Source organism: Schistocerca americana, chromosome 3, assembly GCF_021461395.2.
Source record: "Schistocerca americana isolate TAMUIC-IGC-003095 chromosome 3, iqSchAmer2.1, whole genome shotgun sequence".
Taxonomy (NCBI): Eukaryota; Metazoa; Arthropoda; class Insecta; order Orthoptera; family Acrididae; genus Schistocerca; species Schistocerca americana.
In genome coordinates, this window is record NC_060121.1 from 652118365 (window position 1) to 652143486 (window position 25122).

The 25122-nt window shown below is 42.4% G+C and overlaps 1 protein-coding gene across 1 annotated transcript in view; it reads right to left on the reverse strand.

Annotated features, from left to right (window-relative positions):
* Nucleotides 1–19252, reverse strand: part of LOC124606756 (peroxisomal membrane protein PMP34-like) — a 70150-nt gene extending 50898 nt beyond the window's left edge. The window contains exons 1-3 of the mRNA XM_047138806.1: nt 18860–19252; nt 18224–18284; nt 18080–18146 (exon numbers count right to left, since the gene is read on the reverse strand). Coding sequence (XP_046994762.1) covers nt 18080–18146; nt 18224–18284; nt 18860–18925 — 194 coding nt within the window. The 5' untranslated portion in view covers nt 18926–19252. The remainder of the gene's footprint in view (nt 1–18079; nt 18147–18223; nt 18285–18859) is intronic.
* Between the last annotated feature and the right edge of the window lie 5870 nt (nt 19253–25122).

A 25122-nucleotide genomic window follows, 5' to 3' on the forward strand; every position in this document is an offset into this window, starting at 1 on the left:
CTGAAAAAACAATAGACGCTTGAAAAAATGTGATGTTCAGCTTTTTATATCAATGGATGTAACTGCAGGATAAACCTGAAAGATAGCACAGAATAACTCGTCAATGCAATGTCTTCAAATAAATTTCACTGTCCTACTGCCTTCTAATAGGTTACAATTCGAGGGGAAAGTTTATGATTTTTCTAAGAAATGCCAAAAATAGCTACTTTTGGCCCACTTTTACAGAAAAAGTGACTTCTATAAGCTCTTTCAAACCATTTTCATTACTAAAACCATATTCTAAACTACCTTAAAACTATATTTGGTTTTGAAATGCAAGCTTATAAGGCCCTAAAACATGACAAAGTGGAGACTCATTTAAGATGGGCCCACATTCTGCTGGCACTCATATTAAATCCGACATCTTTTATTATTTTCTATTATTGTTTAGCACTCTCTGGTGGGCAATATCAAAACTACAATAACAGACTCAAAAGGTTATCAACTTCACAGTTTAGCTGTGTATTGCCAAGCCAATAGAGATCGTGGCAGTAAAATTGTTTCATAACAGCTGATGACACACTGTACAAACAGCCTGCAAATTTACACCACTGTCACATTGTGAAAATTTTGGTTAAGTTCACAGCAGTCTTTCTGACATTTTATGGAATGGATTCATGTTATAGGAGGCTTATTAGTATATCTTTCGATTGAGTGATGGGTACTTTAATTCTTGTTTAGGGTATAGCATACTTTGTGTTAACATAGTTTACAATTACGGCAGAACATTAGTGTAGATATAAAAATTTGTGTAAATACGTTGGTAGGCCCATGGTGCCTTAACCATAGCTGGTTCCTTTTCAAGTGAAAAAAATTAGCGTCCCCACCAACGCCACCGGAGCCATGTACGATAGCTGTGCAACAGCAGCCATGAGCGAGTTTCTCTGCCACATGTTCCCAAAACTTATAAGGATTTCTTTACACAGAATCCCAAGCCGATGATACATTTCTATTTTAGGGGCCAAATCTAGAAGAGGTCTTCAAAGCTTTTCAAATACCATTACCAGTCAGAAAATTTGCTGATTACTAAATTATTTATTTAGTGGCATGTTTCGAGGTGACCAATATACAAAGTGAAATTGCCTCTTACTAGACTATCCTCCTTTCTCTTCACAGGATGATTGCAGCAGTCATGTAAAGAAACTTTGATATCTGTATACACTTATGTTTAATGTTTTTGTAATGTCACTACAGTCTGACGATGAGGTATCACATCAAAACATGTCATTAAATAAATAATTTAGTAGTTAACAAATTTCGTGACTGGTAGTGGTACTTGAGAACTTTTCATATTTCTGAATGGCCATTATAGGTTGGTTGGTTGCTTGGTTTAAAAGAGTGAATGGTCAATATAGGTTGGTTAGTTGGTTTAAAAGAGGGGGGGGGAGGGACCAAACAGCTAGGTCATCGGTCCCTTATTCTGAATAAAACAATGCCACAAGCGTGAGAATAAAACAAGCAAGACTGACAACACAAAATGAAGAGAAAGGAAAACCCACAAGAATGACGGAAGGGCAACAAACGCTTAAAAGGAAAAAAAGGGGAGAAGATAACCACAGAAACGCAAGACACAGTTAGAAGAGATTAAAATGACAAAACAGATTACCATGGCTGGCTAACTATGAGAATAAAAAGGAGAAGCAAGCTACTCTGCAACACATTAAAACCTCCACCCTAAAAGCACTAGAGTGGAGGACACAGAGGGACAAAGGACATGTGCTAAAATTAAGATCAAATGATTAAACCCACCCTCACAAATAAAACGTAAAACTAAATCAGCCGATGAGGTATTGTCAGATAAAATTAGCAGCAACGAGTCCAGTAATTGAAGATTTCGTCGCAGGGCAGTCAAAGTGGGGCAGTGCACCAGAATAAGGCCCACTGTCAACTGGACACCGCATCGACACTGAGGCTGGTCTTCACAACACAAAAGGTAGCCATGGGTCGCCCAAGCATGGGCAATGTGGAGCCAGCAGAGAACCACAGAGTCCTTGCGAGAGGCCCGCACGGAGAACTGCCGCACATTCATAGTCTCCTTAATGGCATGCAGTTTGTTGTGCGTACCGAGAAACGCCCTTCCGTCTCCCAAAGGCGAAAAACCTGGCGAAACGCCCTTCCGTCTCCCAAAGGCGAAAAACCTGGCGACGCAAAAATGAACGCAGGTCACTTATTGGAATGCCGATCTCCATAAGCGGTTTCCGTGTAGCCCGTTTGGCCAGAATGTCAGCAAGTTCATTGCCTGGCATTCTGCTGTGTCCTGGGGTCCACACAAACACCACTGAACGACCAGACTGTTCCAGGGCATACATGGGCTCCTGGATGGTCGCTACCAAAGGATGACTAGGGTAGCATTGGTCGATAGCTTGTAGACTGCTCAAGGAGTCAGTACACAGAAGAAACGACTCCCCAGGGCATGAACGGATGTGCTCAAGAGCAAGAGATATAACCACCAGCTCTGCAGTGAAAATACTGCAGCCATTAGACAAGGAATGCTGTTCAGTATGTCCTCCATGGACATACGCGAAGCCGATGTGACCATCAGCCATCGAGCCGTCGGTGTACATCACTTCATGGGCTCGGTACATGTCAAGAATCGAAATGAAGCGACAGTGGAGAGCTGCGGGGTGAACCGGGTCCTTTGGGCCATGTGAAAGGTCCAGGAGAAGCGGCGGCCTAGGTGTACACCATGGAGGTGTACGCGATTAGACCTCAAGTATAGGTGGTAAAGGCAAGGACTCCAGTTCAGATAGAAGGGATCGGACGTGAAGTGCAATTGTAAGCCCTGACCTGAGCCGGCGATGTGGGGATGAACCACCTTGGGTGGGAAAAAAAGGAGACGATAATTCGGATACGCAGGGGAACTACGAATGTGTGCAACATAACTGCCAAGCAGTTGTGCACGCCTGACCTGCAATGGAGGAACTCCAGTCTCCGCAAGGATGCTGGTCACTGGACTCGTCCTAAAAGCTCCCGTCACAAGTCAAATGCCATAGTGGTGCACTGGGTAGAGTAAACGGTATGCTGAGGGTGCCGCTGAACAATAAACCACACTCCCATAGTCGAGGTGGGATTGAACAAGGGCTCTGTATAGTTGCTGCAGCATAGAGCAATCTGCATCCCAGTTGGTGTTGCTCAAGCAGCGGAGGGCTTGAGGTGCTGCCAGCACTTCCGCTTAAGCTGACGAAGATGAGGAACCCAAGTCAATCGGGCATTGAAAACTAGTCATAAAAATCAATACATCTTCACTACAATGAGGGGATTACCAGTAAGGTAAAGTTCTGGTTTCAGACGAACAGTACGACTCCGACAGAAGTGCATAACACACGACTTTGCTGCCAAAAACTGAAAGCCATGGGCTAGAGCCCATGACTGCGCCTTGTGGATGGCTCCCTGTAGGCGCCACTGGTGGAGCAGCAGAAGTTGTCAGCATAAAGAGAGGGTGAGACGGATGGTCCTACAGCTTCTGCTAAACCGTTAATAGCCACTAAAAATAGAGATACACTCAAAACAGAGCCCTGCGGGAGCCCATTCTCCTGTATATGGGAGAACTACAGGAGGCACCAACTTGGACATGGAAAGTACGAAGAGACAGGAAATTCTGGATAAAAATCGGGAGTGGGCCTCACAAACCCCACTCTTATACTGTGCCAAGGATATGATGATGCCAGGCAGTGTCATACAGATTTAGTAAAAAAAACACACAAGGTGTTGGTGTCTGGAAAAGGCTATTTGGATGGCAGACTCGAGGGACATGAGATTATGAGTGGTAGAGTGGCCCAGGCGGAAGCCGCCATGGCACGGAGCAAGTAGGCCACATGACTTCAGGACCCAACCCAACCGCCGGCACACTGTATGTTCCAGCAGCTTACAAAGAATTTTGGTAAGGCTGATTGGCTGATAGCTATCCACATCAAGTGGGTATTTGCCATGTTTGATCACTAGTATAATGGTGATCTCCCGCCAGTGCGATGGAAAGATGCCAAAGCACCAGATCCGGTTGAAGATCATGAGGAGATGTTGCTTATAGTCAGGAGAGAGATGTTTAATCATCTGACTGTGGATCTGACCAGGTCCAGGAGCTGTGTCGGGGTATGTGCAAGGGCACTGAGGAGCTCCCACTCTGTAAAGGGGGCATTATAGGGTTCACTGTAGCGTGTAGTGAGCGAGAGGACTTTCTCTTTCATCCGCCGTTTGAGAGTGTGGAAGGCTGGGGGGTAATTCTCCGATGCAGAAGTGCGAGCAAAGTGCTCAGCAATCGTATTTGCGTCGGTAGGTAACACGCCATTTATGTTAACACTGGGAACTCCTGTTGGGGTCTGGTACCCAAAAACTCGTTTGATCTTTGCCCAGACTTGAGAAGGTGACGTATGGTACCCAATGGTTGACACATACCTCTCGCAACACTCCTGTTTCTGCCTTTTGATACGCTGGCGATCACAGGCAAATAGCCGTTTAAAGGCTATGAAGTGCTCCAGGGAAGGGTGCTGCTTATGCTGCTGTAGAGCTCGCCGACGCTCCTAAATCGCCTCAGCGACTCCCGGCGACCATCAAGGGACTGTCTTTTGCCAGGGGCACCCTAAAGAACGAGGGATTGCGTTTTCCGCCGCAGAAATGATCATTGTAGTTACCTGCTCTAACACCAAAATCGATGTTACCGTGTGGGGGAGATTAAACGGTGACAGGAACACAGGTCGTCATGTGCTCTCCAGTGGATAGATGGGAGAAAGCCAGGACTGCAAACCGAGAGATCAATGGCCGAATATGGGCCATACTGAAATATGTGAGGCCACCTGTATTTAAGAGGCAGAGGTCGAATTGCGACTAAATTGTCGACATCTGAGCCTCGGCCAGTAAGAACTGTGCCACCCGGCAAGAGGTTATGAGCGTTAATATCTCCCAAAAGTAGGAAAGGTTTTAGGGGTTCTGCACCATCTGGAGGAAGATATACGTTGCAGACAGTTATTTCTTGCGTCGTCCTAACCCTGACAGCCACAGCTTCAAGAGGGGTTTGAATGGGCACAGGTTCGCTGCATACTGAGTTCAGGACATAGACACAAACTCCATCTGACACACTATTATAGTGTTGCTACAGTTACTGTAATATCCCTTACAGCCACGAAGGGCAGGAGTCCGCATTGCCGGGAACCAGGTTTCCTGGAGAGCAATGCCGAAAGTAGGTGTAAAGCTTCAGACTTCTTCTTAGTTTGCTTGCTCCCTCGCTTCACTTTAGGGGCTTGCTGGGAAGATTTCTCCGAAGCAGCTTCAGGCACGGAGGAAGACCAAGAAGCTCTCCATCCAGCAGCTTTTGGCTCCTTGAGCCATGGTGAGTGTCCTCCATGGCATTAGAGGAGACCTTGGAAGAGAGGGCCCCAAGAGATCCCTTCCAAACAAGAGGAACTGGAGGAGGCTGTTGCTTCTCCGGCTGGGGGGGGAGAGGGGACTGATGTCCCATGTGTTTGGAGGGGGCCTTGCTCCCGACGTAGCTGCTTTGGGAGCAATGGAGGAAAATTTGCCCCTTACCACCAAGGGGGCAGATGTATTCGTGACACAGAGTGGGGAACCACAGGCACTTGGGATGGCGATGGTGACAGTGATGGTGATGTAGCTGCAGCGTATTTCGATGTCAACCGAATGGGGTGTAATCTTCCAAATTTACGTTTAGCCTCTGTGTATATCAACTGGTCCAGGGTCTCTTATTCCCTAACTTTCTGCTCCTTTTGGTGTACTGGGCAGTCTGGTGAGCAGGGGGAGTGGTGCTCTCCACAGTTGATGCACCTGGGAGGGGGCACACATGGAGTATATGGGTGCAGCAGACGTCTGCAGTCTCGACATGTGGCGCTGGAAGTGCAGCGGGAAGACATGTGCCCAAACTTCCAGCACTTAGAGCACTGCGTAGGGGGAGGGATGTATGGTTTAATGTCACAGCGGTAAACCTTTTCAGGCAATGAATCACCCTCCAAGGCCAAAATGAAGGCACTGGTAGCAACCCTGTTGTCTTTGGGTCCCCTGTAAATGCGCCAGATGAAATGAACACCTGCCATCCTAAATTGGCACAGAGCTCGTCATCAGACTGCAAGAGGAGGCCATGATGGAAAATAATCCCCTGGACCATTTTGAGGCTTTTATGGGGAGTGACAAACAGGAATATCACCCAGCTTGTCACAGACGAGTAACACTCGGGATTGGGCTGGGGATACTGTCTGACTCAAGACGGCGCCACTTCGCATCTTGAACAGCACTGTCACTTCTCCAAACTTATCCTCAAGGTGTTAAACAAAAAACTGAGGCTTTGTCGGTAGAAAAAGAGTCCCCATCAGTTCTTCTACAGACTAAAATCCAAGGTGAATATGGCTCTCTCCGTTCTGTAGCTCTATGTTCCTCCCATGGTGTACTGATGGAGGGAAACGATTTAGGGTCATACCTGTTGGCACTGTATTCTATCTTGCCCTTCTTAGAGACTACTGGTGCCATACGGTCACCAGCAAGAGATGACTTTGTCCACTTCATTGCAGGTCATCTGCCCTGATGCCACCCACTCCGATCACGGGCTCTCCCCACGGGTGCCACCCAGCCACAGCAAAGGCCAACTGGCATGATGGCCGTTGATGGGAGTCCTGATTCCCCAGGAAGACAGGCATCTACTTCTAGGCATATGTGGGGGAGTTTACAGCTCAGGCATCAGTAGTGCGATCAATGTGTTGTCAGGGGCTACCACCAAATGGATACATGATGGCCCCACCACAACAGACTGGCTACTGAACTGGATATTGGGTGCAGAGAAATCCAATATTGTCATGGGGGTGGAAGAGGACAGGAGACAACGTTCTGTTTTTTGGTTTTAGGGTGCACAAATACAGTGGTCATTAGCACCCAGACTAAATTATGAATGCACTGCAAGGCACAATGTTAAAAAAGCAACTAAATAGGACACCACCATAAAAGGCACATTAATAGACAAGGGATTAAAAGAAAACAGCATAATCAAATGTCCTTAGACAGGTTTGTCAAGTGGATAAAACGAAGAACGCGAGCAGCTGCTCCTGGGTCATCCGCTAAAATTTCATCCAGAGTACATGGCAGGCCAAGATCAATGCCCAGTGTATTAAAATTCGGACAGGACGTTAAAAGGTGGCATACCCAGGAGACAACAGAAGATGATGACATACCCCAGAAAGTGTCCTCGCCCAAAGAGTTGAATCACAGGTGGAGATGCAAAGCCACGACAAGTGATTCAGGAGATTGAATCTAAGGGCACTCGTGCACCACCTAAGGCGTCCTTCCCCATATGGTCCGCACTTCTGTAGAATTTTGAAAGTGGAAGGTCAAACCATACACTGGAACCTGAACTCATAGGTCTGAAAAGTGTGAGACTACTTTTAGTTGCCTCTTACGACCTTGGGCATATTCTAAACCCCAGACCCACAGGGGAGGTCAATATAGCTTTAAGTTATAGAAAAGGTCTCTCTTAGGGTCCTAAACTTATGTTTATCTTAAGCTACTTGAATTTTTTACTGATTCATTAATTTGCTGCAGACTGTCATAAGGAAACGTATACTACCAGCCAGATGATGTCCCTCAAATTATAAGAGCCACAAAAAAAGGAAAACTATTCTTTTTATTGGATTCCATATTCCATTTCATTTACTTTTATACAATGGATTTTGTTGAGTTGAATGCTGTAGAGATGTCAAAAAAGACTACTTACTTGCAGTTTTTCTGACTCATGCTCATTTCCAAGTCATCAAGACTATTGATATTACCTTCTATAGGGAGTACTAAACAACTGTAGAACATAATAACCAATGTCAGATTTAATTTTTGAGTACCACCGGGCTCATTTGCAATGCTCCTTCACCTTGTCATTCTTTTTTAGGGCCTTATATGCTTGCATATAAGGCCCTAAAAAAGACCAACAAGGTGTAAAACCAAATATAGTTTGTTAGGTGGTTAAGAACATGGTCATTTTAATTAAAACATTTAAAATGAGTTTGCAGAATACATATTTTTGTAAAAGTGGGTCAAAAAAATAGCAATTTTTGGTGGTTTTAGAAAAATCGTTAACTTTGCCCTCATTTTATGAGCTACTGGAAAGCACTAGGAGAACTAAATTTTATATTCTATGACCCTGTTTTGGCAAGTTGTTCTGTGCAAAGTTTCAAATGCTTCCTGCATTACTCCCAGAGATATAAAAAGCTAAACTTCGCATTTTTTTGAGCATCTATTTTTTTATCAACTTTGCTTCAAATCATATGTAAACCACTGAGCAATTTTTTTTTCGTCATTATTTCACTTAATAGAGCAAAAAGTTGGACAAGATTGACTAGTTTTGTTTCTTTCCAGAAAGTGTTACCGGATATATGAGGGTTGGAACTTAAATAGTGGCAACTATTTATTCACAACCGATACAAAAGTGTTATATGTTTGCACCTGTTACTGTCCTTCAAAGTAGTCACCAGCATTGTGTAGAACCTATTGCCAGCAATGTGGAAGGCATAGTATACTGTTAGCAGAGCCTGTACTGTTGATGGTGCGAATGGAGCAGTCTACTGCCTGTCTAATCTCTGGAACATTTCTGAAGCGAATGCCACGAAGTGGTTCGTTCATCTTTGGAATCAAATCAAAGTCACAAGGACGTAAGTCCGGGGAGTAGGTGGATGGTACAGTACTTTCCAATCCCACAGACTGAACAGAGCAGCCACAGCTTGCGCTGTATGCGCCCGCACAATGTCATGCAAAATGTTGGGTGGTTTGCACAGAAAGTGTCGACACTTCTTTCGCAAAGCTGGTCACAGGTGGTGCTCCACAAATGAACAGCAATACTGTGCACTGACGGTCTGCCGTGGAGGAACATAATGCATTAGGATAACACCATGACATTCGTACACGAGAATTAGCATAACTTTCACCATACTGGGGCTCTTACGCACTTTCAACTTTCGCGGCAACTTGTAGACGCCATTCGTTGGATTGGCATTTCAGTTTTGGATTGTACGATGTGGCCCATGTCTCATCCAGTGTTACGATATGGCATAAAAAAGCCTCTCCTTCACACTCATAGTGCTCCAAGTGCGCCTGAGCAGCATTGTAATGCATCCCCTCATGCATTTCCATCAAGTCATGCCGAACCCATGGGGATGTAATTTTTCACATGCCAGGCATTCCTTCAGGATGCGAAGCACAGTCGTATGCGCTAATCCAGTTTCGCGGGCGAGCTCACAAATCATATGGTGTCGATCATTGCCCACTAACGTGGCAACAGTATGCACTTCTTGAGACGCTAGGACGACCTGCCCAATGCATGTCTGCCACAGTTTGCCAACCTGTGTTGAACCCTTTACCCAACGTGCCACTGTTCTGTACAGCAATGCCGATTCCCCGCACGCCTCTTGAAGACCTTGATGACACTGTCGTGCTGTACGGCCTCTGGCACATTCAATATTGATCCAACTCCGTTCATTGGTGATGTGGGACAGGCAAGTCCATTTGCTTTGAGGTAAGGTCAACAACGTATGCTATCAGTGACAATAGTAGATTCCACTGCATAGTGTCTCCAGAGCAGTGTTGCCACTAAGTTCCAACCTATGTATCATGTCTCAAAGTTGGCGAGAACTCACAGGTGCACTGTTGATAGCTGCACATGGGGCAAACAAATGACTATATTTCTGCAAGTATTAAATTGGCAAAAGTAAATCTTTACCAGTATTCATTGGCAACATGTGTGAATGTTCATACAAAAGTCCAGCAAAATCCAAAGTCCATGATGGTCATGTGGGAACTTTTTTCCAAAATTAGACCACTAGACATGGAATAGCCCTCTTTTAAGTGAGAAAAATAGGGATATGCTACAACCAGAGGCATTTAAGTCGTCATTCTTCTTGCACTCTATTCGTGAATGGAAGGAGAAGAAGCCCCTGCATCTGGTACGATGCAAAGTTCTCTCTGCCATACACTTCACTACTGTTTTTGGATAATAAGATGTAGATCTGGGCACCGTGCCCAGATACAAGCAATGATCAGTTATCAATATACTTGCTCTGAACCTTAAAATGAACACAACCTAGGACTGTGGCACAATACAGTGGTTAAAATACAAAGATCTTTAATTAAGAAACCTATTCTGTCAGTTACTGAGCTAATTAGCATCAGTAAACTACTATCAATATGTAACAGCATTCTTTTAGGACTTCAAAACAGCTTTGCTAGCGTATCCTCCTAGACTTTAAAGTAGTCTACACTCAACTATTCTCTCTACAGTGACTACCCGTAAGTTCTGGGTAAAACAGGTGGTTAGGCACATTATAGAGCCCCTTAGGCAGACAGTGTTCAGGGCTGGAAAGAAAGCCAATATGTCTGCCAGGGGGCCTCATCTGAGATGTGTTGGTGCCTACTGAACATGCAGGGTTAAGTCGTGTTGAAGTTGTGCCTCACATCGGCACCAACACCACCTGTCACACATGAGTTCTGACGCAATCCTCAGTTTGTACAGGTAGCTGGCGGAGGTGGTGAAGACTGCAAGCCTCGCCTACAGGGTGCAAGGAGAGCTCACAATTTGCAGCATCGTTCCCAGAGTTGATAGGGGTCCTTTGGTTTGAAGCCGAGTGGAGGATCTCAACCAAGGCTTCATCGACTCTATGATGGTCTTGGCTGCAGATTTCTGGACCTTCATTATGACATGGAGATTTGTAGGACTCCCCTTGATAGGGGTGCACTACACAATGGAAGCAGCTACTCTGGTTAGCAGAGTACTTGTAGAGTGCACATAAGGTTTTTTTTAGGTTAGGTGGTAGTTTGAGGTACTCTGATGAGCACTCACCAATTGATTTACAGCAAGGAAAGTCAAACAGTGTTCAGAATACAGACACACTGTCACAATTTTGTCAGTGAACTGTTGAAGTATTCATAAAAAAGTTCCTGAATTTACTGCCCTCCAGGAAAGTTCTTGCGCCAAAACTGGAAAGCTGTGATACATTTAGTGAGTCATGGAATGCACATTGGAAGGACAGATTAGAGGCCGTAGTTGTGGGAGTTTTCATTGCAGTTGACAAAAATATTTTCTCTATTGAGGTCGCAGTTGAGTGTGAAGTGAAGTCGTCTGGTCACATATAACAGGTGTAGGTGAAACTGTGTTAATTGTTGGATGTTTTTACTGGCCACCCAACTCCGCTGTGGCAGTTCTAGAGTCATTCAAAGAAAGTCTACAGTCAATAATGTGTAAATACTAAGATCATGCAATAATGCCAAGTACAGACTGGGACGTCTATGGGTTCATTACGAGGGGTACAGACAGACAGTAATGCAAAATACCTTTGAACACGTTTTCTGAAAACGTGTCTTCAGCAGCTAGCTCGGCAATCCACCCACAATGGAAATATCTTAGACCTTGTAGCTACAAATAGGCTGGACCTTATCGACAACGTCAGTATAGAAACAGGGATTAGCAATCATGATGTCATTATAGCAACTATGATTACGAAAGTTAATAAATCAGTAAAGAAGGCTAGAGGGGGGCCAGAATGAGATTTTCACTCTGCACCGGAGAATGTGCTGAAATGAAACTTCCTGCAGATCAAAACTGTGTGCTGGACTGAAAGCACTTACCCGCAAAAGGCAAAGGTCCCGAGTTCGAGTCTCGGTCCGGCACACAGTTTTAATCTGCAAGGAAGTTTCAGGCTTGGAGAGTGTTACTGCTAGAGAGAGCAGATAATAAGTTATTAACATCTTACTTAGACAGTGAATTGGCATCACTTAGTACCTGTAAGATGGATGCAGAGGATTTATGGGCAAAGTTGAACCACATCGAAAATCGTGGCCTGGAGAGTTACGTGCCTAGTAACTGGATAAAGAATGGAAAAGGTCCACCATGGTTTAATATAGAAATTTGTAAGATGGTGAAAAAGCAGAGGCTGTTGCACTCTAGGTTCAAAAGAGGACACACAAATGATGACAAGTGAAGGTTTGTAGAGATTTGTGTGTCTGTGAAAAGGTCTATGTGCGAAGCATACAACAACTACTACCGTCACACCTTAGCACAAGATCTAGCAGGGAACCAGAGAAAATTCTAGTTGTATATAAATTCGCTACACGGGTTTAAAGCTTCCATGTTTTAAATTTCACATTCAAGAACTCATTCACGCACAAGAAATGTACAAACACACCGTCATTTGACCATTGGACACACTCCCGTATGGACGACATAGAAGTAACCATACCTGGTGTAGAGAAGTGACCTAAAGATGTGGAAACAAATAACTCACCAGATCCAGATGGAATCCCGTTTCCATTTTACAAAGAGTACTCTGTGGGACTGACCCCTTACCTATCTTGAATTTATCATGACACTCTTGCCAAGCACAAAGTCCCAAGGGACTGGAAGAAAAAGCAGATGACTCCAGTATACAAGAAATGTAAAAGAACGGACCTGTAAAATTACAGACCAATATCCCTAAGTTCTGTTTGCCTCAGAATCCTTTAACACAATCTCAGCTGGAATACAATGAACTTTCTTGAAGCTAAGCAGCTTATGTCCATGAATCAGTATGGTTTTAGAAAGCTTCATTCATGTGAAACTCAGCTTGCCCTTTTCTCACGGTATACTTAGAACTATAGAGGAAGGGCAACAGGTACATTCCATATTTCTAGATTTCTGGAACACATTTGACACGGTGCCCCACTGCCGGCTGTTAACGAGTACAAGCATATGGAATAAGTTCACAGATATGTGAGTGGCTCGAAGCCTTCTTCAACAATAGAACCCAGAAAGTTGTCCTCGACAGCGAGTGTTCATCAGAGACAAGGGTATCGTCAGGAGTGCCCCAGGGAAATGTAATAGGACTGCTGTTGTTCTCCTGTTACGTAAGATTCAAACCATTTTGCAGCATTGCCGGTGGCACCATAACATTCCAATGTACTTAAGAGAATACTGTGGTTCACACAGTCAAAGGTTTTTGACAGGTCACAGAAAATGTCAGTAGCCTCCAATTTATTAGCTAATGAATTAAGTACATTCTCACTGTACGTGTAAATAGTTCCTCTATATCAGAACCCTTAAGAAACACAAACTGTGACTTGGACAACATATATTTGCAGTCCGATGCTTGCAGAGACACATGAACGTAACATTTTCAAATATTTTTGAGAAAGCCAGCAAAAGTGAAATTGGTCGATAGTGTAAAGGTACCTTTTTATCCCCCTTCTTGTAAAGAGTCTTAACTTTGGCATACTTTAGGCAGTCTGGAAATGTTCTGCTGATAAGAAATTGATTACACAAATAACTTAAGGTAGAACTCAACCCACATGAGCACTCTTTTATTAAATTCGTTGATATGTTATCATACCCACTAGAATACTTAGATTTCAAGGATTTTACGATGGATGCTAATTCTTTGGGAGACGCGAGTGTCATTCACATTTTATTGAAGTTATTGTTAAAGATTGGTCTCATATAATCCATTGCACTGTTTACCAAACCTGTTAACCCCAAGCTGTCAGTAACAGAAATTAAGTAATTGTTTAAAAAGTTTGCAACACTATATGCACTTGTTACCAAAGTCTCATTTTATTATTTTATTTTTAGAGCTATCTGTTCCTCTTCCTTTTTGGCTCCACCTGTCTCTGTCTTCACTACATCCCATACATTTTGTTGCCTGATGCAATTATCTTTTTCTCGTAACAAAGCTGCTTCAATGTCTGAATTACTTGCTTCAATATTTTGCAGTATTCTTTGTAATGCATTACAATGCTATCATCAGAGCTGTTCCTAGATAGTAGATACAGTCTCCTTTTGCCCCACATGATATCTTTATTCCTTGCATGATTTGAGTTACCTTTAGTGAAAAACAATTTTCAAAACTGAAAGTAACTTTATTACTGAATACTTTGTATTTTCCATTTGAGTCAGAAGTATTGTAAACACCTATACAGTTGATGTCGTTGAGTAGTTTCCTGCATTCCTCAATTTCTGACTGATTTATTATGTACATGTAATCAGATTTAATAGATTTTTTGTCTCCTGACAAGTTTTAACATTTAACACAAGACGCTGCATGCCATGATCAGATAGCCGATTTACTATCGGTTTTGTGATATGTCTTTTCCCCCCAAGATTTTTATATGAAGATATTATTAATAGCAGTCTCAGAGCATTTACATATCCTAGTTGCAAAGTTCACAGTAGGAACTAAACCATATGATAGTGTTACTGATTGTAATAATTGTTCACTGACAGAGCTTTTCAATACATCCACATTAAAATCACCAGCAATCACTGATTTTTACTGTGAGTTGGGACAACAGAGACTCCAGATTTTTTATGAAGAGATTAAAATTCCCTAAGGTGATCCGTCCATCCCAAAGAAAGCAGGTGATGACAGATGTGAAAATTACTGAATTATCAGTTTAATAAGTCACAGCTGCAGAATACTAATGCCAATTCTTTACAGACGAATGGAAAAACTGGTGAAGCCGACCTTGGGGAAGATCAGTTTGGATTCCATAGAAATGTTGGAACACGTGAGGCAATACTGACCCTATGACTTACCTTAGAAGAAAGATTAAGGAAAGGCAAACCTACGTTTCTAGCATTTGTACACTTAGAGAAAGCTTTTGACACTGTTAACTGGAATACTCTCTTTCAAATTCTGAAGGTGGCAGGGGTAAAATACAGGGAGCGAAAGGTTATTTACAATTTGTACAGAAACCTGATGGCAGTTATAAGAGTCGAGGGACATGAAAGGGAAGCAGTAGTTGGGAAGGGAGTGAGACAGGGTTGTAGCCTCTCCCCGATGCTATTCAATCTGTATATTGAGCAAGCAGTAAAGGAAACAAAAGAAAAGTTTGGAGTAGGTATTAAAATCCATGGAGAAGAAATAAAAACTTTGAGGTTCGCCGATGACAATGTAATTCTGTCAGACAGAGCAAAGGACTAGGAAGAGCAGTTGAATGGAATGGACAGGTCTTGAAAGGAGGACATAAGATGAACATCAACAAAAGCAAAATGAGGATAATGGAATGTAGTCTAAGTCAGGTGATGCTGAGGGAATTAAATTAGGAAATGAGACACTTAAAGTAGTAAAGGAGTTTTGCTGTTTGGGGAGCAAAATAGCTGATGATGGTCGAAATAAAGAGGATATAAAATGTAGACTGGCAATGGCAAGGAAAGCGTTTCTGAAGAAGAGAAATTTGTTAACATCGAGTATTGATTTAAGTGTCAGGAAGTCGTTTCTGAAAGTATTTGTATGGAGTGTAGCCATGTATGGAAGTGAAACATGGACGATAAATAGTTTAGACAAGAAGAGAATAGAAGCTTTCAAAATGTGGTGCTACAGAAGAATGCTGAAGATTAGATGGGTAGATCACATAACTAATGAGGAGGTATTGAATAGAATTGGGGAGAAGAGAAGTTTGTGGCACAACTTGACAAGAAGAAGGGATCGGTTGGTAGGACATGTTCTGAGGCATCTAGGGATCACCAATTTAGTACTGGAGGGCAGCGTGGAGAGTAAAAATTGTAAGAGGGAGACCAAGAGTTGAATACACTAAGCAGGTTCAGAAGGATGTAGGCTGCAATAGGTACTGGGAGATGAAGAAGCTTGCACAGGATAGAGTAGCATGGAGAGCTGCATCAAACCAGTCTCAGGACTGAAGACCACCACCACCACCACCACCACCACCACCACCACAACAACAACAACAACAACAACAACAAGGTGATCTGTATATACTTACTATTATAAAGGACTTAATATGAAATAGTAATTCTGTTGCACAAGCTTCTAAGTGCTGCTTTGAGCAAAATTTATTAATATCAATATCCTTGAAATCAAAACAGGTTCTGACAAATGTGGCAACCCCTCCTTTCTCCATATTTTCTCTACAGATAAGAAGCTAACTTGAATACTGTAACATTTAAAGTATCTATACCAGTGATCACATGATGATTAGAGAGGCAGATTATATCAACTGGTTTGCTCAGCTCTAATTCTTCAACACAAATAAGCAACTCATTAAGCTTACCCCTTAGACCTCGGATATTCTGACACAATGAAGATAACTGATTTTTTGCCATGACTGAAATACAACTGGATTAACCTCATTTTCCAGTCAATTTTTGAGTATCACTAGTATCAATAAATCAATAAGAGTCAGTCTGCATGAATTGTGCACATTAAAATTTGCTTACTGACTGACTTATCAACGTGAATGCCATTTTCAAACTGTATCGAAACATCTTTTGAAAAAAAAAAAAAAAAAACTTTTCTGTCATTTGTAACCACTAGTACTTCACTACTTGTGATAGTGCCCCCCTCCCAAGTTATTTGCTATTAGCCCAGACAGTTTTTCTTTCACTTTCCTGTTGGGGTGAAGGCCATGCCTAGTATAGTCCCATTTGCTGTTAGAGTCAACAGGAACCACACTGATATGAGACCCCATACCTGAACCACGCAGCTATTCCACCTCTAAATTAACTCTCCTAGCAGAAGATTTTAATACCAGGTCACTCTCAACTGAATAATTAGGGTGAAGTCTTTGCAAAGTGAACCTACTTACTCCTCATACATCCTCTATCACCTGACCCAGACCTACTCTAGGTTTAAAAAGCTTGTGACCAAATAACCTAACCCTAGTTCATCCTGCAACAGTTGGCCAACACCTCTACCATGTGAACTACCTGATCTGTGGGAGAGTGTCACAGATGCTGAAGGAACTGAATTGGAAGACTATGGAGATAGATGTAAACTATCCCAAAAAAGTCTATCTCGAGGAATATACTACAACCCCCTATAAATCACTCACATAGGGTTTGTGAAGATAAGATTATTCTAATCACTGCACACACAGAGGCATTCAAACAATCATTCTTTCAGCGCCCCATACGTTAATGGAACAGGAAGAGACCCTAATAACAGTACATACCCTCTCCCATGCACCTCACAGTGGTTTGCAGAGTATAGATGTAGATGTGAAATATATACATTTATTGATGAAGTAGAGCAACAAGGCTGTACCACATGTTTAACACGTAAAAATAATTGTTTATGGTTGATAGCAGATGTGTCTGCCAAACGAATAATATTAAAGTGAATTCACACAGTTTGATGTAATAGCACATAAAAAGATAATACAGCACCAGTAATAATAATATTCACTAGTCTTTAGTTTCTCAGAAAATAATTAAATAATGGCTGTGTTTGATCATAGACTTCATCCAATTCCTTACTTCCCACTTTCCAGAAGGAAATTCTCATGTTTCACAATGGTGGGAAGTGCAGGAATTTCACATTTATTAATTAACAAGGTCTTACTGGACATGATTTACCACTGCAACATGTGCTGCCTCAAATGTGAAACTTTACCAGTGGATGACTGTGATATGCATTTGTGGAGTGCACTTTTGTATATGTGCAACTACAATAGAGAGTTTGGAAACCAGGGCTGCCACACAGAAAGGTGCTGCTGATTACATTAGATGTGTCCCTGAAATTGTCACTTCTGTCAACAAAAAACTAAGCAGCCCATTGGTGAAGAATCTAGTGACAATAAGACATAAGCTATCATGCTACCTCCAAAATTTCTTAATGAAGTCAGTGGCACAATTGTAAGTTATTTTTAAAATAAAGAAATAAATAATAATAATCCAGTATTTAAATGGGCGATGCAAAAACAATCATCTATAAAAATTTATTTCTACATTTTCTGTCTATGGTCAAGAAATATTGTATTTAGACTATTGATTTCTGGCAATATTGGCCACCCTTAAATCTGAAAACAAAATGGAATGCTGGCAACATCTTAAAATGCAGAATTTCATCAACGTGGTATTGACGAACAAGTGAGTGGAAATAAACAAAGAAATTTCTGTATTTCTAACTATGTTGCTGCTTGTGAAATCTTTTACCCATATGACATGAAACTGAAACATGCATACAATGCAACTGAATGACACAATGATGCACTACAGTAACTGATCCAATTAAAGTGAAATAAGAGTAGAATATTATTTATCATTATCTCAACTGTCTACAAAATTGCACAATTTACTCACAAGCCTTCTTCTGCTACCAATTCACGCAATACAGAAAGTGTATTCTTTGCTTCTCGTGTGTCCTCCACTGGAAATAAACAAATCTATCAGTCAAACACCCAGCACATTAATGCTCACCAAATACTGTAGCCAAAGTGTACTCACACTGTAACCTCGCTCTCACTGTGTCCAATGGATAAAATGTCCCCATCGCAACAACGCTGCCCTGTAAACCAGAAACAGAAATGTAATTGGGTAGTATTTATTTGGCTATGCTACCAAGTAAAATGTTAATGGCAAGCAACAAACTAAAAGTTACTTTGAACCAACAGCAAAGGGCAAGAAAATCTATTTGTGTGTGCAGTACTACTACAATTTCGTAGTTTTCTTTTAGATTTGCAACTGATGTATGGAACTGAGGCTTTCTACTTCGGCAACTTAAATATGCCACGATTACGTCTTCATTTCAAAAACTCAGTCGTTAACTTGGAAAAAAGTTACAGCGACAAACTTCTCGACACACGACAATATCAATTCACCATTTGTTAGTTTATAATAACGAAAACTCAGAATACAAACAGTGGTTTTTCCTTACACAAATTCACTACTTCCTGCGGCAGTGGCAGCTACCGGCCACTGCATACTCTATAATTGTACCGGTATATAAAATATTGCCAAATTTGTTATTTGATGTTTGTGTTCCTCTCCACTTTGCATTTTGGCACAGTTAAACACAGCTGCCAGTAACACAGTTTTTTGCCACTGTATTTATAACACTGATGTGTAAATATTCATACTTACAGCTGCTCCTGCCATAGCATGGACAAGTGTCTCGTACGTAAATAAATTCCTGCTACGGTCACTCATAATTAGTAAATTTACACCAGTATCAATTAAACCACAAAGTTATTTTAATACTGCCGGTACAATTCAACACCGAACTTTTTCACAAAAAAGATCCTTTTTTAACTTTACACATCTCATGAAGAAAACTCGCCCGAAATTCTTTTCGGCTCATTCGAAAAAACTATCTCTTAAATCCTTTCCCTACACTTACACCCATCGTCATACCGCTTCTCTGTTAATATGATATGCACTTCTCGTCCCCAACAAGGATGCACGCTGACAACCCTTTAAAAACCAAAGGTTTTCATTTGTTGTTGTCGTTCGTGACTCTTTCCAAATCGCGTACTAAGCATTTTACTGTGTACAATCAGAAACATTTACACTCGAAACGTTTCAAAATATCAGTAAGACGTTACTACTACGATGATGCCCTCACCGTCGAAACTAAGCATTCTACGAGCTAACATTTATGATGTTGGCAGCCCAAGACCTTTGGAGCGCGAAGTTCTAATAGCTTCTCAATGACCAGCAGATACGGTAATTACTAGTGCTGACTCTGAACTGCCACTTACGTAAGAGAAATGTCCGTTGACAGCTAAAAACGTACTTGTATAACGACTGTAGAAAAGTTGACAACTTCGGTCATCTACATAATGTCCGACAGAAACATTGCTAGATTATCTGCGTTTCGTTTACTGTTTAATTTCTTCCCGGTATTCACATTATTTACTTAATTACGTATCCCACATGCGGCATCTGTAAACCATCACTTTCATGTAGAATGAACCACGCAATGATCACCGTATACCTCGAGATTTTCCTCAACAGTGTAAAAAAAAAAGAAAAATACTATACTCAAAATTCGAACAAGGACCGGGAGGGGGGGGGGGGGGGGGTGGTTGTACACATATATTCAGATCGTAGACTTGCTACTAGATAGTATTCATTAGATGTTCTAGTTCTCTTCAAGATGACACTGAATTTATATGTCTGTATGTATGGCATGGCAGGACACGAAAGTTTACGAACATTATTTTCCGCGGGGCAATGGGACGATAGCTCAGTACATTCTACTAAAAAAAATTTGCGACGTATAATTAAAACGAAATTATTTCCTTTTTGTTATGTTTAAGTATATAATTTCTTTTCAACAACATGTTCAATGCATCTTTGACTAGATGCGGTTTCTGTGAATTTCAAGCCCACCAATACGGCCTTACGTTTATCAAGATATTTGACAGCTGAATGCCTACACGAACTGTCGAGGTTGTTAAAAGTGAACTAACTAGGAGAAATTTAAAAGTAGAACTAAATACATAGACATAAGCAATTATCCATGAGCTGTAATGGTAGGAGGTAACATAGGCCCAAGTAATCATGCACTTAAGTGTACACACATACAGTCCTATCACTCCTACAGCAAGGAGCCAATGGACATTAAGCTACGTTGTTGAATTCAATAGCAAGCTAATCTAGATGACTGCTTTGGACCTTAGGATTGTCCTGAAACAGCTACAACATTTCCGCAGCTGTCGAAAATGAATTAAGGCTCGAAAATCCATTTTTTTTCTTTTCATGGGCTGTGTCACTTTGTTTTGGTTCCTCTAGCAGCGTGCTGCGGCGCGGATATTTCAATGTTTTATCAAGACTCCAGACATGTACCTATTACCAAACAAAAAATTAATTAGTTAACTTTATAATTTTGTGGTGATGATAACAAATTTATGATTGCACCTCGTACAGTGAAAACCGTGGTGCGTTAACACTGTACATCAGATCAAAACATTGACATTGTTGGGAAGAAAAACAATGAACACTGTTGCTTTACTGTCATTCTGCGGGATGAGACAGGCGCGGATGCAAACGGCGGGGGATGAGGGTGCTAAAAACATTTTTATGTTTACATACGCCTATCAATTTTCAACTTTCTCGTTTAATTTTCGGAAATTAAAGTACCATGAAAACAGCCTCGAAAATAGTAGGGAATTTTTGAAAATTACAAGCTACTTTAAACGAATCATACTTTTCAGTTACGTTCCTGACGCATGTAGACTCTGTAGTGACTCGGCAACGACTGCATCTGCGAACATACGGAAAACTCAATGTTTAGTGGCGGAGTGATGTCGCAGGACTATCTTTGGTGCACAATGAGGTGACAAAAGTCAGGGGGTAGCTGTATGTATTCATACAGATGGCGGTAGAATCGCGAACACAAGGTATAAAAGGGCAATGCACTGTCGGAGCTGTCATTTGTACTCAGCTGATTAATATGAAAGGATTTCCGACGTAATTATGGCTGCACGACGGTAATTTACAGATTTTAAACGCGGAATGTTAGTTGGAGCTACACTCATGGGACATTCCATTTCGAAAATAGTTAGGGAATTCAATATTCTGAAATCCACAGTATCAAGAGTGTGCCGAAAATACCAAATTACAGACATTACCCCTCACTATGGGCAATGCAGTAGCCGAAGGTCTTTGATTAACGACCGAGAACAGCGGCGTTTCCATAGAGTTGTCAGTGCTAGCAGACAATCAACACTGCGTGAAACAACCGCAGAAAGCAATGTGGAACGTACTACGAATGTATTCGTTAGGCCAGTGTGGCGAAATTTGGCGTTAATGGGCTATAGGAGAATATGACCGTCAGTGTGTCCTTGCTAACAGCACGACTTCGCCTGAAGCATTTTCCTAGGGTTGTGACCATATGGGTAGGACCGTGATTGGTTGGTTTGGGGAGGGGTCCAAACAGCGAGGTTATTGGTCTCATTGGATTAGGGAAGGACAGGGGAGGAAGTCGGCCATGTACTTTCAGAGGTACCATCCTGGCACCTCCCTGAAGTGACTTAGGGAAATCACGAAAAACCTAATGAGGATGGCCGGACATGACATGTTGGCCCAACTGAACCGATTGTTAACTGGAATTGGTTATGTTCAACTTCTTGGAGACCATTTGCAATGGTATATGGACTTCATGTTGCCAGACAAAATTGGAATTTTTATGGATGACAATGCGCCATGCCAGTGAGCCACAGTTGGTCGACTGGTTTAAAGCACATTCTGGGCAATTTGAGTGAATGGTTTGGCTACCCGGATCGCCCGTCATGAATCCCATTGAACATTTGTGGGATATAATCGAGAAGTCAGTTCGTGCACAAAATCCTGTACCGGCAACACTTTCGCTGTTATGGATGGCTGTAGAGGTAGCATAGCTCAGTATTCCTGCAGAGGACTTCCAACGACTCCTTGAGTCCATGCCAAATCGAGTTGCTTCACTACACCAGGCAAAAGGAGTTCTGACACGACATTAGGAGGTATCGCACGACTTTTATCACCTTCGTTAGTGTAGGTTCGACCTGAGCCTTTATGGTATGTGCTTGCGTTTTGTGTATTGCTGACAAGCAATAAAGTACTCTATTAAGTACCTGCGGTCTCAGTCTTTTTACGTGGAGTATCCTCACCTGGGTCTACTCTACAACTGATGTCTCAGCAGCGATTGTTCGCACCTACTACAGTACAAATTGTCCTGTGTTCTCAATTTCATCTTGTATGCAACCACAGTGGAACCATTTTGCAACTTTAGTCTGGAGAAATACTTATACAAATAGTGACTTATGCAGTGTTCAGTTTAGTGCTCTGTTTCAACAGGAACAACCTTCGCCTTTTTTAAAACGTGAAAATACGACTTTCTTGTGCAGTGCTGATGCTATCAACAATGCCACATCATGCATCCACACAATGTGTCCTGATTACCAGTCTTTTGGTTGACTTTGTTAACAAATGCATCTCTTTTGCATATGAACAATCTGCTGTTAAACAAACTATCACAGACAGACACAGAGGAATTTACCTCGATTCTATCGCCGGGCCCCTTAAATTCTGCTGAATCCGTTTGCACCACCAAGTGGGCCGTGGACAAACACATGCACAGGACTCCCTTCTGCTTCATGGCCATCCCATGTCGTTCTCCTGCCAACTGTGATACCACATGCATACCAGAATTCTGATAATAGTACTGTTCACCTCAGTCCACAGCCCAAACTGTCACCCTTTCACCCTGATCTACTGGCTGTGTGGTATGTTCTCACCGAGTGCATCCTCTACAACCACGGAATTTCTTAGGACAGTTCCTTGTTTGTCACGTTCCTGAGCCATCTAATTGAGCATCCTGACACTGTTAGTGACTGTTTTGTCGCCCCTAGGTTCCATCAAATATGACATAGTGAAGACAGCAATCCTCCCACACCTCAGCAGAACAGAGGAACAGCAGTAATGCCAAGTTGTTTATGATGGATATTTAGGAATCAAAACGCCTTCCCATCTCTGGAGATGCCTTCAAATGTTAATCGACGTCATACTCACGCTAGATCACACCTTGTGAACACCATTCATAGTGAAGTTATCTCCTTAGTCAGAACATAAAATGATCTCACATAAGCAAGAGTCATTAGAAAGAGAAGTAATTTTGGCAGACAGACTCCTGACTGTTACATCGAAAATTCGAAAATGCTTTAATGCAGCAGACAATAATGACCAGATGCCCCCCCCCCCCACCAACCCACCCACCCACCCACCCACCCCCACCCCCACCCCCCACCCCCCTCGCTCAGGGACCAGTCCGTGAAGGATGATATGACGCAGACAAGTAGATCCGAGCCTGCACGATTGCAGCCAAGGATGATATCACTCGCACCTACATGGGCAGCGACCTCCAGCCAGTCATAACAAACACCCCAGATGCCAGCAACAAGATGCAGCCACGCTTTTGTTGGTTTCAGGCGCATTTCGGCCGTAAAACATGCAACCGCGCAGCACCTTGCAATCACTAAAACAGAAAGAACGATCCGCAGAAGGTGCTCCAGATCGTTGCACTGCCAAAAGTCGACTAGCTACTCAACACGTGAGCCAATCCAGATGTACAATGTCCCCAAGTGAGGGCGGTAACTCTATGTCCTGGATCTTATTCGCAACCAACACTTTCTTGTTGTTACTGGGACTAAAGTGAGCGCCATGCCAAGTGAGAGACCACCTTTGGAAGAAACTTTTATCTTCCTTCAAAAATCTCTGTGGTGAAAAATTCGCATAATTTAGTATATGTAACCACATCTCGAACCTTGGAGCTGGGTTTGGAAGACATGGCAGTTTTTCATCACTGACGTCAGGGAACCCATACTGGGGACTGACTTTCTAAGATATTTCCATCTCTTAAGAAATACTTTGCAAACTGCGATACGGTTCCACATCAGCTGCAGTTGAGAACAAATGAAAATCTGTGCTATACTGGGACTCGAATACAGATTTCCTACTTGTCACAAGTGGTCATTTAAGCACTTCAGCTATCTGAGCACACCTCCAGAAGTGACCCAAATCGCCATTTCTCCTGTTGCCTACATTCTCTAGAACTCGAACTATATTACCAAGATTCTGAAATACTGTACTGTAGGGCAATGCCTGTGCTATACTATATAGTCTCAAGCAATGTTTCTTTGGTCATGTATGGAGATTTGCAATGAAGATTTAGGCTACTTTTAAAAGCGTGGTTGGATAGCCAAAGGGGTTAAAATGTTCAAATGTGTGTGAATTCCTAAGGGACCAAACTCCTGAGGTCATCGGTCCCCACACTTACATATTACTTACACTAAATTATGCTAAGAACAACACACACTCCCATGCCAGAGGGAGGACTCGAACCTCCGGCGGGAGTGGCCGTGCAGTCCGTGACATGGCGCCTTAAACCGCGCGGCCACTCCACGCGGTCAAAGGGGTTAAAGAGCTGCTCTCGCCAAGCAGGAAATCCGGGTTCAAGTACCAGTTCAGCAAAGATTTTAATTTCTTCCTAACTATTCTACAGCTGCTGTAAAACCATAATCGCTATTTGTGAATCATTTCTTAATTTAAATGTGGCTGTTGACTGTCAATGCAGTAACTGTTTCTTCAAACAAGCACTCATGTCTGAAGGAACATTATTTCGGACTATATAATACAACGCAGACACTGCACAACAGTACAGTATTTTCATCTCTTCCCAGATTTGGCAAATGGAACTCTTCTGCATTATAGCAGCAGACATTCTTGAAGTGGAATCTTTGGCAGTCTACTGCCATCCATACTTCCAACTTCGTGGACTCCAACTCACAAACTCTTCTTCCTGTCGACACACACAAACGGGACCAGCAAACACTTCGACACTGTCTGGCGTCAGTGCTGAAGTAGCA